The 15,234-nt window shown below is 44.4% G+C and overlaps 1 protein-coding gene across 4 annotated transcripts in view; it reads right to left on the bottom strand.

Moving 5' to 3' along the window:
• Positions 1-3,519: 3,519 nt before the first annotated feature.
• TACC1 (transforming acidic coiled-coil containing protein 1) overlaps positions 3,520-15,234 on the bottom strand; it is an 83,143-nt gene continuing 71,428 nt past the window's right edge. For all 4 annotated transcript variants that reach the window (XM_053366260.1, XM_053366257.1, XM_053366259.1 and 1 more), the window contains exons 8-13: positions 12,430-12,506; positions 10,320-10,363; positions 8,991-9,151; positions 7,505-7,611; positions 6,651-6,771; positions 3,520-5,496 (exon numbers count right to left, since the gene is read on the bottom strand). In XM_053366260.1, coding sequence (XP_053222235.1) covers positions 5,428-5,496; positions 6,651-6,771; positions 7,505-7,611; positions 8,991-9,151; positions 10,320-10,363; positions 12,430-12,506 — 579 coding nt within the window. In that variant the 3' untranslated portion in view covers positions 3,520-5,427. The remainder of the gene's footprint in view (positions 5,497-6,650; positions 6,772-7,504; positions 7,612-8,990; positions 9,152-10,319; positions 10,364-12,429; positions 12,507-15,234) is intronic.

Genomic DNA, 15,234 nt, shown 5'->3' with positions numbered 1-15,234 from the left:
ACCTAATCTCGTTTTTTGACAGAATTACAAGCCTGGTAGATGAAGGGAACACAGTGGATGTAGCCTACCTTGATTTCAGCAAGGCATTTGACAAGGTGCCCCATGATATTCTTGTAAAGAAGCTGGTAAAATGCGGTCTTGACTATGCTACCACTCAGTGGATTTGTAACTGGCTGACTGACCGAACCCAAAGGGTGCTCATTAGTGGGGTGCCACAGGGTTCTGTCTTGGGCCCGGTCTTATTCAACATCTTTATCAATGACTTGGATGATGGACTCAAGGGCATCCTGATCAAATTTGCAGATGACACCAAACTGGGAGGGGTGGCTAACACCCCAGAGGACAGGATCACACTTCAAAACGAACTTGACAGATTAGAGAACTGGGCCAAAACAAACAAGATGAATTTTAACAGGGAGAAATGTAAAGTATTGCACTTGGGCAAAAAAAATGAGAGGCACAAATACAAGATGGGTGACACCTGGCTTGAGAGCACTACATGTGAAAAAGATCTAGGAGTCTTGGTTGACCACAAACTTGACATGAGCCAACAGTGTGACGCGGCAGCTAAAAAAGCCAATGCAATTCTGGGCTGCATCAATAGGAGTATAGCATCTAGATCAAGGGAAGTAATAGTGCCACTGTATTCTGCTCTGGTCAGACCTCACCTGGAGTACTGTGTCCAGTTCTGGGCACCACAGTTCAAGAGAGACACTGACAAACTGGAACGTGTCCAGAGGAGGGCAACCAAAATGGTCAAAGGCCTGGAAACGATGCCTTATGAGGAACGGCTAAGGGAGCTGGGAATGTTTAGCCTGGAGAAGAGGAGGTTAAGGGGTGATATGATAGCCATGTTCAAATATATAAAAGGATATCACATAGAGGAGGGAGAAAGGTTGTTTTCTGCTGCTCCAGAGAAGCGGACACGGAGCAATGGATCCAAACTACAAGAAAGAAGATTCCACCTAAACATTAGGAAGAACTTCCTGACAGTAAGAGCTGTTCGACAGTGGAATTTGCTGCCAAGGAGTGTGGTGGAGTCTCCTTCTTTGGAGGTCTTTAAGCAAAAGCTTGACAACCATATGTCAGGAGTGCTCTGATGGTGTTTCCTGCTTGGCAGGGGGTTGGACTCGATGGCCCTTGTGGTCTCTTCCAACTCTATGATTCTATGATTCTATGAACAAAGTGAGAGATCCATCCTGGGCAGGCTGGCTGAGAGAGATGCCTTGGACTCCAGTGCTGCACTGCTGTAGGGGACAACCCCTCTTGAAATGACCAAGCTGTAAGATCTGGACTCTCTCCATGCAGACGGAAGGTGAAAATAGGTGAATGAACCAGATTTCTTAAAGCAGCAACAATCTCTGCCACATCTTCAATTCTTCAGGTGCTCCAAATTAAGTGCCTGGAACCCCCTGTGGAAGTGTAACAGTATGCAACCCCAGAATTCCACCAATACACCAATTGTGTTGGCTAAGGGAGGCCTCAGAGGTAGAAGAGCCCCATGGATGAATCACTGTGAAAGGACTGCTGGAACAAAACCATAACTGCTTTAGCACCCATGAAGGTTAGGAGCCCATATGCGGAAGGAGCAGAGGAAAGCCTGTTTGCCCCTCTCACCCTAAGAGAGACAATCCCCTTCCTTGTGTAAATTCCTCAACAGTCAAGTCTATAACTGCTTGGACACCCCAGCCTTTCTCTCTCATGGTCTTTGTGAGCTGCATGTAGAACGCAACACCCAGTTCTCCAGTCTCCCCACCTTCTTTTCCCCATATTCATAAGCTTCTGGCTGGAGCCCATCTTGCATTCTGAGACCATCACCCCCTTCTCATATTGCAGGCAGAGCTGAAGCAGAAGGATGGGTCACAATCGCCTCTTCTCCCCTCTAAGCCTAGTTCCCCACCTTTTCCTACTTTAACCATTCTTCCCCTTATGTAAGCTGAACTGTGCTGCCACAACCACATAGCCAATTCATCCCACAATTCCTCAGCAAGTGCTTTTTTATCTGATAGTACTCACCAGTATGGAGTACTGTCACCTTTTTTTTTTTTGCTGCCCTTGGCAGCCGTTTCATGCCAGCATATATGATATATTTATCAAGAGATGAGCACTGGCACCTCATTTTTTTAACCAAAAAAACCCCCACTGCTTCCAGCTAACCATTTAATTGCTCTTTATTATATTCTTTCAATAAAACCTTTACCTTCTGGAAACCCTTGGACTTGTCTCCATTGCTCCCAGAGTGCCTTAGAAGGGCACTCCTCTACCCAGACTTAACCACCCATTACACATGCTCAGCTCCTCTGTATTTTGCTTGGTGTGTGAATAGGACCAAGCTCCACCACACGGACACCAGGCTTTCCTCTAGAGCAGCGTTTCCCAAACTTGGGTCTCCAGCTGTTTTTGGACTACAACTTCCATCCTCCCTAGCTAGCAAGACTAGTTCTCAGGGCTGATGGGAACTGTAGTCCAAAAACAGCTGGAGACCCAAGTTTGGAAAATGCTGCTCTAGTGGGAGAGCAAAGGTGCCACATTGAGTCAAACCCTGACACACACACACACCCCGGAGCAGCATGTGTGTTCCGGAAAGGATTATTCCAGGAGAGGAGGACCCATGGCCCTTTAGGTCATTTTGTTATTAAAATTTGTATACCACCCCAGTGCTTTTTTTCTATATACAGTGGTACCTCAGGTTAAGAACTTAATTCGTTCCAGAGGTCTGTTCTTAACCTGAAACTGTTCTTAACCTGAAGCACCACTTTAGCTAATGGGGCCTCCTGCTGCTGCCTCGCCGCGTTCTGTTCTCATCCTGAAACAAAGTTCTTAATCTGAGGTATTATTTCTGGGTTAGCGGAGTCTGTAACCTGAAGCTGTATATAAGAAAATCTTTGGGGGTACTCTCATTTTGACTCAAGAAAATCACCATCTTATAGTTAAAATCGGGGAAAATATATACAGTAAATGGACAAAAGTACAAAGATTCACAAAATGTTTAGGGCTATGCGTCCCCAGGAAAAAAGCACTGTACCACCCTATACCCACAGGTCTCAGGGTGGTTCACAGCAGTCAGCCAATTTGATGCCCACCAGATGTTGTTGGAGTTCAGCATGGCCAGGATGGGATTTAGACTCCAACACTATCTGGAGTGCCACAAGTTCCCCACCCCTGGTTCATTCCCTCAGCACTGAGAAGTAGTGCACAGTGTTGTGAGGAAAAATGTTAACTTGGCTTAGGTTTAAAAATCCCCCTTCACCGGGAGTTCCAGGAGGGGAATAGGCATCTCCTAGCTACACTCTCAGCAGCTCCCAGGATTCATTGGGGGAGGTCATGGCTCTTTAGAGCTGCATCCCAGGGCTTTAAATGTATGGTGTGAACGCAGTCTCATTGGCTCGCCAGTTTGGCCTTGTCTCACTGGAAAGTCACAAGAGGGTAGAAGCAAAACAGACTTCTCTCTCTCTCCCTCCCTCCCCCCCCCCACTGAAAACAAAGCACAGTAATAAAAGGAAAACAAATACTCCCAACTTGGAAACACTTTATTTTTATTCAGGCAATGGGACATGGAAAAAATATATTAGTAATCATTATTATAATCTCATTTGTGTGAGTATAACTCTTACAAATATTTACCTGACATAGAAAAGGGAAATTATCATACATATCAAATGTGTGATGGTAGCAAGTCACACCCACTACACAAAGCAGCCCCAGCCGCAGGGCATCCTGGCCCAGGGCTGGAGACCCTTTGCTGGATGGTACAAGGGAACCAAAGTAACTGTCAGGTTAATATATCTTGGGGACTTTGTGGCAGACAAGTGTTCTCAGCAACTGTATGCTGGCAGACAGCACTAACTGGGTTTATAGGCAGGCTCCTTTGTTCAAAGGGTTGTTTAGCTTTCACGGCAGAGAGAAAGGCATGCTGGGAACCAGAGACTAGCAAATTGCTTCTGTTCTGGAATTAAACCAAATCAACTGGATGATTTAACTAGTCATCAGCCAGATATAAGAGAATCATCCAGTCTGGATTTTTCTGATGCAAGGCAGCCTAATATGGAAGCACAGATTCCAAAATACACCACCAGAACCCTCCCCTCCACCCCGATTTTGAGTTCAGGACATAGGTCGCCTGCGTTACATCGACCATTTGGGAGAGAATCATATACTTCTTACAGTATGGGAACAGGCTGCATCTGCCACCACCAGAACTAAGTTGCAGAAGCCATTACAAGGTCGATGAGCAACTAAAAAATAAAAGCAATCTGGGACAGTGTAGTATGGAGTAACCCAGTGCCAAAACTGTTCCTGCTAGTGAGCACAACTGCATTAGAAACTGCACCTGTCTGCTGCATAGTTTGCCTTCCATTCTTTCACCCAGTTTCCAAAGAGATGACAGGAGCATCTAGAATCCCATTAACAGGGAGGAGATTATATATTCATATTCTTCAATGTCTAGGAGCTGTTACTCACTTGGGAGGCCCTGCATTCAAGGTACATTCTGGGAAATGTGCTCTCTCTCTGTCTCTGGGAGGGAACACTGTCCTCCCACCGCAGCATTAAAGTGCACTAACTGAAAAGAGAAATTCCAGGAGGGTACCCTATGTTGGTCTGTGCCTGAACACACACAAGAGCCTTAAGAAAATGTATCGTGGCACAAACCTTCTAATCTACAAGACCTTATAAAGTCTTTAAGGTGCCCAGAAGCACTGCCTTTTTCATTGCCAATCCTGTCTCACAACGACTTGCTCTCGCACAATCCAGTAGACCCTAATTTGAATTCTACATGTGATCCACCCTCAGGAAGCAATCTAGACACCAGCCTGTGTCATGCAACAGCTGCATTAAAACTGGCCTTGTTGCGCACCCCCTCCATTGCAGCTTACTTCACATCTCACTTGTGCCTTCCCCATGCTCACTGCAACCGCATATGGCAAAGCACCTGTTTAGGTAAACGGCCCCTCCTCCTGGCCCCTCCCCATCACCCATCGGCAGGTATACACAGCAATGTCCCTTTTCATCAGGCACCAGCTCTCAAGGCAGCAAATGCAGCATCTTCTGTGGGCTGGAGCCCCACCTAGTTGCAGAACAGAGTGGCTGTTCTCAATGCCTTCTTGCAAATAAAATGGCGTGTCTAATATATATATACTGCATATGCCTCACCAATAGCAGCTGGGCTACAAAAAGTGGACAGTGGAAGTGAAGCCAAGGAGGAGACCTGGACTGGTGTGTAATGTTGGAAATGAACACATAATAGGGCCTCTGATTCCCTCTTGAGGGTGAAGACTGCTTGATACAGAAGGCAAGTGCATGTGCTTTTCCCTCTCCTGCAGCAGGGGGAAGATTAGTTCTGGAAAATAAGGCAGGGTGCTCACTTGAAGATGCAGATAGACAACAGGAAGTAGCAGAGCATGGTTGCTCTGGATGAGAGAGAGGGGGTCAGTCCGCCTTTCCTAGCTTGGCAATCAGCTCATCGCAGATCTTGGTCAGTTCTTCAATTTCCTGGTTCTGAAAAACACAAAAAACGTAGGAAGTGAAGAGCTGCTAATGACACATTCTTAAATCTCCTTTCTTGTTGCCACCATTGGATGCAAGGGAACGCAGAGGGTTTGGGCTGGCGAATGGGATAATGGGATAAGCCAGAGCTTTCCAAACTGTGTGTTGCGACACATTAGCATGTTGCCTTCAGTGTGCGTTTCATGTGAATGCTGCTCCTCCTGGGACTGGCAAGGGGTTAGTGCTAGTAAAACTGAATTATTGTGTCATGAAATGATGCATGTCTAAAAAGTATGTCACCAACATGAAAAGTTTGGAAGGCTCTGGTATAGGCAGTGGCCACAGTCCAGGGATGGGGAGCCTGCGATCGAGTCAACATGCTGGTGGACTCCACACAGGATTCCAATCCCTGCTGTAGAGTATTTCCATTAAAAAAAACAAACAGACTTGCAAAAGTTGAAACCTGCAAAATCCAATAAGGCACCTGTAGTGCAATGGAGTCTCCTTTAAATGCTTGTGCAATCATATTTTAATAGTTTCAACTAGGTCACCTTTCTGTGCCCTGGGCCACATTTGGAAACCAAAGAAACTGTTGTGAGCATCACAAAATGCCCTCAAAACAGGCAAAACATCTACACACACCCCCAAACCAAATCAAACACTGACAGAAGAAGTAGCTAAGGAAACCATCCTCCAGAACAACAAGCCCCCAAAACTTAGTATTTGAAAAAGAAACCTAGGAAGGGCTTTTGCAGGCACCAAGGTGGGCCTCAAGTTAGGGACCATAGCAATAGGGTCTTGGTATTGAGGAGATCAACCAACATAACCAAGTTAACCCAAACAGATTCAGGAGTACAGATTACTGTATATCATCGTCAGGATTGTACCACCCTTCAGTATATAAGGCTCCCCCAACCCAGAAGAAAATATTAAAAATATAGGACAAATGAAGCACAATAGAAATATTGTATAAACACAATAAATGAACCAGGCCATTGAACAATTAAGAAGAATAAAAAATAGCAATATCACAAGATCAGGAGAATACTGAAAACTCAATGTACATTTTGCTGTCCATGTTAAAGGAATTTCAAGCAGCATGTGGTAGATTCAGACAATTTCCTCTTTTCTTTGCAGCGGGAAAAAGATAAGAGAGGCTACTTCACCTTTTGCTGGAGGGCCCTCTCCAGAGACTCCACCTTCATTTGTTCTTTTCGGAGCCCAGCGTGAAGAGCTGCACTCTCCGCTTTGGCCTTGTTGCGCACCTGAGCAATTTCTTCATTGGCTCTGCATTGAAGGGGGAAGACAGCAAGAGAAACAGAGATGCAAATAAGGTTCATCTTCTGGATGGCCCTTGAGAGTGACAGTATTGTGCTCAGCCAGGCTGTAATGAAAATGTCCTTAGCAGAGAAAACTGACTCTCAGTTTGTGGATGAAGGCTTTCAACTGCAGGATTTGCTGTCCACAATATAGCAGCCCACTGTTGATATTATTCAGGATGCGCTGCAATCCTTTGGCAGTGGAGGCTGGTCCATTGCTGCAAACAGGTAGCTCTGCCCTCAGACAGCTGCCACCTGCCTGCTTTCTGAGCCTCCTCTGCCTTAAGTCTCAGTGTTTCCCTGTGTAGAACCCAGCATGGAGGAGGATGGGGACAAAACTAAAATTACCTAGCTCTGCTTGTCGCTGACTCTGGCTGCACCAGCTGTTGTTCACTTTGCTTCCATCTTATCACTCCCCAAAGGGCACCAGCCACCACTGATCCTTCAACTGCTTATCGTCATCATTATTCCTGAAACTTGAGCTTGTACTTGTATATTCTGTTGCAGGCAAAGACGCTTTTGCTCCCCATCCCCCCTTAAATCAAGACACCATGAGAACCTTCCTCTGGCCTCCCTTGCTTCCCCTTCTCCTCCTCCAGCACACCCACAGGGAGGAATCTGGAAGCTTTCACTCCCGCTTTCTGTTAACCACAGTTCAGTGTTGCCATTCTCTCTTTCCTTGAAAGCCAAAAATTCCTTACTTGTCCAACTTCTCTTCAGCATGGATTTTCAAGGCCTGGTACCGCTGCTCTTCTTGCTTGACCCGAGTGAGATAATCCTGAGCACACTTCTTCAACGCGTCCTCATTCTAGAAGACAAAAGTTAGAGGAAGATGCAAAAGGCTTAGCAACAAAAAGATGCAAGTGTGCCAACTAGCAGAGCATCAAGATGGAGAAGCTAGCAAAGTTCTCCAGAGCTGAACTTGGGGAAAGTGCTTCAGAGGCTTCTTAAAGTCCATAGGGAAATAGCATTCAAGCTTCATGAGCCTCTAAATTCTTCTCCAGCGTGGACTGAAATCTGACCTGGAGCAGAATTGTTGGCTTCCTGATACTGCCCCATTGGGGAAAATCTGAATCGCCTGTTGCCATGTGATGTCAGGAAACAGACTGGTGGAGGCCGACACCTATCGGTCAAAAGGGGTGCACAGAGGGTGGGCCAGTTCTGGATCCAGCCCTCCAATGGAGATTATATATTCATCAAAATGAATGCACCCATTTGGATAATGAATATTAAAGAATACACCTTCATAAACTAGGTGTTTTTTTAAAAAGATATGAGACTTTGCAAGAGGCTTAATCCATAAATCCTTGACTAACACAGGGGAATAAATGCAATAATATATGAGGGCGATTATTTCCTCTGCTAAAATATGGCAATTGTGCAGCTGATTGTCGGCTGCTGCTGGTGATCGGACGGTGGCTTTGGTGAGGTATGCGATTGGCAGTGGCGGTCAGGTGGGTGAGTGATTGTCTGCAATCCCCCCCCCCAAAGCTAAACAACTGTGTCTCCCCCCAAAAAAGTTTAACAGCTCTGGGCAATCTCCCACCATTTCCTTAATTTGGAGTCCCCCAAAATAGGGGTCGTCTAATACACGGGGGCGTATTCTACATGGAAAAACACATTAATATAATTTACGGTAATTTCATTTGATAAGTAAAATGTGTTTAAAATTGCCTAGAAATCATTAAAAATGCTTACCAAGTACTTGCAGATTTACTATAAATTATTATTATTGTTAATAATAATAATAATAATAATAATAATAATAAGGCATTCCTGACATTCTCAGAAGGTAAAATTAAAATCCTTTGGGTTTTTTTGGTTTTCCAAAAGCAGATTATGTGCTTCTTCCTCAGACATAGACTTACTGAATATTGTCCAATCACAAAAAGAATAGCAGATTTGAATCATACCCAGAAACATATTTTTAAGATGCATCACTGAAGAAATTTGCAAAAATTCAATTTCACCCCGAAAAAAGATACGCCCTCCTGCATCAGGGTACCTGTGGCCCTTCAGAAATTGCTGCATTCAAACTCCCATCAGCCCAGCCAGCAGGGCCAATGGTTAGGGGTCCAGGAACTTCTGGAGCCCACAGGTCCCCCACCTCTGGCCTACAGCAGATAAGGCAGGGATTCTGAGCTTCAGGTAAGGAGGAGAAAAGGCCTTTTTATGCAGAGAAAGGACCTTCTTAAAGCCTTCCAGGACCCCCTTCAGGTTCTCATATCTCCTGAACAGGTCGGAAAGGGACCGTTCCACAGAATTCAGGTCAGACAGAGCCTGCTCCTTCTCCATCGTCAGTTGCTGAAGACTCTTCTGGGATGCCATGTTTGTCCTCTGTTCATCCTCTGTGGATTCAGATGAAAAGGAGAACATTAAGCCTACCTGGAAAGTAGGAGTTGGGCGTTCCCTTCTTCCCCAGCTGTGATTCCTAACGGAGAAGACAGTGCTAAACAGCAGCGCAGGAGGGCAGGTTTTCACGTGTTCAAGAGCTCTGCCAAAGGTTTAGTTCACCCTTCACTGACCTGGCGCCCTCAAGAGGTTTTGGATGACAACTCCCATTAGTGACTGAAGGTTGGCCAAGGCTGAACTAAATGGAGAGGGGTTGGTGTTCAAAACCTCTGAAGGGCACCAGGTTGGGGAAGGCTAACTTAATTCCAAATTCAGGTAGTTGGTCTGATGTAGTCAAAATAAAAATAAAAATTGTCCAGTAGCACCTTATAGACCAACTAAGTTTGTTCTGGTATAAGCTTTTGTGTGCATACACACTTCTTCAGATACCAATTCCAAATGGAGAAGTATCCTGTCCTTGATATCTGCTACTTCCCACCAATTAGCCAATATTTTTTTAAAAGAGTGCTGTTGTGCTCTGTTCTGCCTCTACGGAGCCAGGGAACCAGGTGAAGGGCCTTCTTGGTAGTGGCGCCCACCCTGTGGAATGCCCTCCCATCAGATGTCAAACAGATAAACAACCCCACAACTTTCTGAAGACCTCTGAAGGCAGCCTTGTATCCAGAAGTTTTTAATGTTTGATGTTTGCTGTGTTTTTATTATGCTGGAAGCCGCCCAGAGAGGCTGGGGCCACCCAGTCTGATGGGAGGGGTACAAATAAAAAAATTCTTATTATTATGGGCATCTGGTTGGCCACTGTGAGAACAGGGTGCTGGACTAGATGGGCCTTGGGCTAATCTATCTGGCTCTTATGTTCTTATCATGCTTGCAGCATTTACACGGAGACTTGACTATAACTGCTTCTCCAAGCGCTGACCAGACTCCAAGCTACCACTTGAAAACTTGGCACATCGAGTCACAGACACAGAGACATTGCATTGAAACTGCATTTGTGAACAGCCCTGAGATCTATGGGTATAGACAGGGCGGTATACAAATTTAATAAAATGAATAAATAAAAATATGCCTCCTGCACATTTATGGCCTGGATTAGCTGGAGGGGATGATCTGCAGAGGGTGAGGCACAGCTTTCTTGTCCCTTCTACCCACAAAGCCATGGCTTACCTATCATCTGAGCAATGGTCTTCTCATATTCAGCCACAATCTTCCTAAACAGAAAAGTCAGGAAACAGCACACAAGAATCAGAATTGCTCACTTCTTGCTTTGGTGAACCAGCTCCACCCACTCATCCTAGTGTGGGATGCCTTTTACATTATTTCATCCTTATGCAAGACAGACAGACAGCCATCACTCAAAGTTTCTCTTCTGCAGGCATCTTAAGATGCATGCAAACTTGAGAATGGTTACATGCACACCCATTTCACTGCATAGACCTGTTTGGCTTCCAGAACTCTTTCCAAAAATGTAGGCAAAGAAAACTGACACATTTTTTGATTTGGGTGCTTTTTTGTTAACATCCAAACAAACAAACAACTATGTACAAATTTATTCCATTTGTATCCTGTTCTTTCTCCTAATATGGTGCACACAAAGGTCCTGCCAGAAGGAGGTTGAATCTTTCTCATTCGAGGCCTTCACTAAATTACACCAGGCCAATCTCTCAGCTTTTTGTTTTTTTACCTTTAATAGCTGTTTGTAGTTTCATCTTAAATAGATGTAAGCCATAAATAGCGAGGGTGCTCCGGTGTTTCTGTAATTCCGATAGGTTGATCTCAGATGTTTCCTTGCTTGTCTACACTCCAAATCAAACCATCTCTCTTGATCCTTTGCCCGCTTTGTAACAGAATTAAGTATCTCAGTTTTTAAGAAGGTCTTTAGTCTTGCTAATAACTCGTTGAACGAGTCCATGGCCTTTCCCCCGGTATTAGCTGATACAATGGCTGAGTAGATGGTATTCATGTCTTCCGAATGGAGGAGATAAGTTAGCTCTGTATTGAGCATGGGGGTCCATTTAATTCTTCTGGGGGCCAGTGATCCCAGATTAACGATGGGGGTGTAGTAAAGGTTAGCCGTGGGTTTGTTAAATGATGGGCCATTGAGTGCTAAAATTAGTGGGAGGTGGTCGCTTTCGGTGTTACGTCCCGCTTGAAACTTTGACACAGAGTTATAGTCTATCCCATCTTTGAAAAATGGGTATACTCCCCTGGGCGATCATCTTCCTTACTACCGTTTAATATCATCAGCTCCCTTCTTTTTGCGACCTGGGCTAGACATAGCCCCGATAAGTTGCATTTATTATCTTTAGAAAGTCGTGAAACGCCTGCTTCAGTTGGACTTTCAGGGTCCTGAATCTGATTATATTGGCTGTAAAGATTGTTATCATCAATTCCCATATGGGCGTTGAAATCCCCCCCCCCCCCCCGATTATAATCGGTGTAGAAGGGTGGGAAGATTCTATGGACTCTAGGAATGCCTCTAACTCTGCCCAGTTAGCTTTCAACCTAGGGTTTTAATAGGTCATAAGATTTTATGGTAACTATATTCGTAATGTATTTTTGTCGGTGTTTGTCCTTTGATGCTATGGCCTGTCGGCTACGCAAATAAAGTCTATTCATTCATTCAAAGGTCCTGCTCTTTTATCTTCACAACCACCCTGTAAGGTAGGCAGGTTGGACTGAGAGGAACAAGCTGATGATCACCCAGGAAGTCTTGTGGCTGAGTGGAGATGGACTTGGGGTCTTCCCTGCCCAGGTCAAATTCCTAGGCCAGGGATGGCTTTCTTTCATTCGGGGGCCACACTTGCCCTTGGCCAACCCTCCAGAGGCTGCATGCCAATGGGCAGCTGCGGACAAAAGTGGATGTTGCCTTTCTACACACTTAAGAGAACATGTCACTGTACTCTTTTTGGTGCCTGCGAAAAACATTTTTGTTTAGACAAAATACCCAAATATAGATAATGTTAATATGTATTCTAATATGTTTTTAGTTTATCAATGATTTTTTTAAACATTTTAAATACTTATTCTTAACTGTTTTTACCAGTAATTTTATTGGTTTATTATTTTGAAAACAGTTTTCAGGGTATTTTGTTTGTTTGTTTTACATTCAATTGGTATATAAATTTTATGAAATAAAAAATTATACACACACACACGTACATCAGCTGAGGTAGGGGGCTATCACTCTCCTTGCTCATCAAATGACTGATCAAACTACAGGAGAGGGGGCAATTTACGTTCCCACCAGGGCCCTGGGCTGGATGGAGAGAGTTACCTCATTTCCAGAACCTCTTGCCGGCTTCCTTCATATTTCCACTTCCAATCGTTTGCTTCAATCTCTTTGGAGATGATCTACAAAACATGGGAACAAGGAACATCATTTAGCTTTCCATTTCAGAGCCCTCGTAACTGTAAAAAGTAATGTGTGAAGCCACTACGAGGCATTTCAAAAATACCTAATGGGATAGACTCAGCACAGAAGGCACATATCAGGAGTGGTTAGGCGCAAATGTAAAAACTCTGCCTGCCACTTTTAAATTGACATGGCACCCCTTTCTGTGGGCAAGAAGGGTCACTTCATCCATACCTGTCTAGTAGCTTGCATGTAAACGTCACCCACCTCAGACTGGGAGGACCCCCTGGCAGGCCTGGACCCCAGCACATCTGAGGTACTAGCGGACTTTGGACAAGGCTACCTTCCGCTTTCACATGCTCAGGCTCAGGCCCAGACTGTGGTTCTCTCATTTCCAGAGGGCAGAACAGTGAGAAAGAGCTAGAGCAGGCTCCTGGCATTTATTGCCAGTCCTGGCCACTGATACCGCCTGCCAGTCAGAGGAGCTGATGTCCTTGTCTGTGTTTGAAGAGGCTGTAAAGCCTGAGTGCTCTGTAGCTCACAGGGTTTGACCTCAGATCAGAAGATTCCTGGTTGAAAACCCTGATCCCTTGCACACCATACAATGAGGTGGGCAAGCTTTTCTCTTAGGGTGGCCTTTGCAGACCTGGAACGCAGCTTCAACCCAAACATACATTTGGGGACCCATTTCTGAATTTTTAAATAATCTACTTGCATAGTGGCAGTGCTGCTCCTGTGACTCGCCCTTGGTCATGCTGTGATGTCCTGGCAGTGGGTGCTGACCCAAGAGTTTGAAGGCCAGTGCCTCAGGGGCAGTCTGTGGGGGGGGGCAGCACATTCTCTCTCTGCCTTTCCTTTCTCATTCCCTCTTCCTCCCAGGAGAGGGACTGATCACTCACAGATGTCTTTGGCTTTTAGGCCTGAGGCTGCAGGTTGCCCATCCCTGCTTTTTAAAAACAGATGGCTCTATAGCCCATTTCTACCTCAACATTTTGTAACTGATTTTAAAAGTAATTTATCATTCTTAGTGACAAAGCACTGTTCTCAAACATAACCCCACTGGAATTGCAACGACAGAGATCGTTCTGTGTGCAACTTAAGGGTTAATCCTGTAAGTGTTAAAGTCAGCTAGACAAGAGGGGAGGGGGTGTTGCTCAGCAACCAGTTGGAATGGTATGATTTTCACCCAATTGGCTGTGTCGTTTCCTGTCTATGTTTAGTTGAATGTCTCCCTGCTATGTACAAGGCCTGAAATAAGAATGACAACACCTCTCTCCTCAAATTATATAGTTTTCTGTTCAGTTTCCTCAGTAAATTGTTATCGGGATTTCTTTAAAACCCAAAGGCAAAAACTTACTGATGACGGGAGGCTACCAAAGACGTTTTTCGAGATGGTGGACAATTTTGACCTGATAGACATTTGGAGATTGAAGAATCCAATGGAGAAAGATTTTACATTTTTTTCAGATGCAAATCTATTGTGCAGTCGCCTAGATAATATATGGTTAACTAAAGACTTGACTCCAAGAGTGACTAAATCTGAAATTTGCCCAAGGACTTGTTCCGATCATAATGCTGTGTTGACAGAGTTAAAATTGTCTCTACAGAGTTCTTTTAGATGGCGGATGAATGATGCTTTACTGAGAAATGATTTGATTGTAAATAAAGCTCAGAAGACCCTAAAGGACTATTTTGAGTTGAATTTGAATCCTGGAATTAAAGCAAGGGACGTATGGGATGCAAGTAAAGTGGTAATGCGAGGTTTTTTGATTCAACAGAATTCTATCAGGAAGAAAGCACAGAATGAGCAAAAGGAAAAAATTCTGTCTCAATGAAAGGAGAAAGAGAAAAAACTGAGATGTAACCCAAAAAATCAACAGATTCAAAAGGAAATTAAGGCATTACAATCTTAGTCTTCACAAATAGTCAACCAAAAAATTGAATGGAAAATTAAATTGATGAAACAAAAGACTTTTGAATTGGCAAATAAATGTGGAAAATTACTGGCTTGGCAATTGAAAAAGAGACAGAAGGAGAGTACAATAAATAATATTATGGAGGATGGTAAGAATATTGAGAACCCAGCAGAGATTAGAAAATGTTTTCAAAAGTACTACAAGCAACTTTACAAAAAGGAAAAAGAAGAAAAGGAAAAAAATGGAACAGTTTCTGGACAAAAATGGATTGCAGAAAAGAGCCTACTAAATGAATGGATTACAAGACAAGAAGTTGAAGGGGCAATTGCCCAAATGAAAATAGGCAAAGCACCGGGACCTTAACATCCAAGTATTATAAAATATTTAAGGATTGGTTGATACAACCTTTGATGGATGTTTGTAACAAAATATTAAGGGGGACAAAGCACCCGAGTCCTGGAAAGAGGCATTCATCACTCTGATACCCAAACCGGACACAAATAGAGCTCAAGTAAAGAATTACCGTAATTTTTGCTCCATAACATGCACTTTTTTGCTCCTAGAAAGTAAGGGAAAATGCCTGTGCGTGTTACGGAGCGAATGCACTGGATCAGAGCCATGGCTGCCGTCAGTCAAGCAAAGTGGGAGCCGCTTGCAGGGCTTTGCACAGCTCTAGCTTTGCTTGCTTTACAGCCAGGAGGAGGGGCTCTCTGAAAGTAAGCAAAGTGAGAGCCGCTTACACGCTCTACGAGGCTCTCGCTTTGCTTGCTTTAAAGCGACCTACGACCTACGGAGGAGCTGGGGAGGAGGG

This window comes from Podarcis raffonei, chromosome 15 (assembly GCF_027172205.1).
Source record: "Podarcis raffonei isolate rPodRaf1 chromosome 15, rPodRaf1.pri, whole genome shotgun sequence".
Lineage (NCBI taxonomy): Eukaryota > Metazoa > Chordata > Lepidosauria > Squamata > Lacertidae > Podarcis > Podarcis raffonei.
Note: the sequence above shows the minus strand (reverse complement) of the source record. Positions and strands in the feature narration are given on the sequence as shown.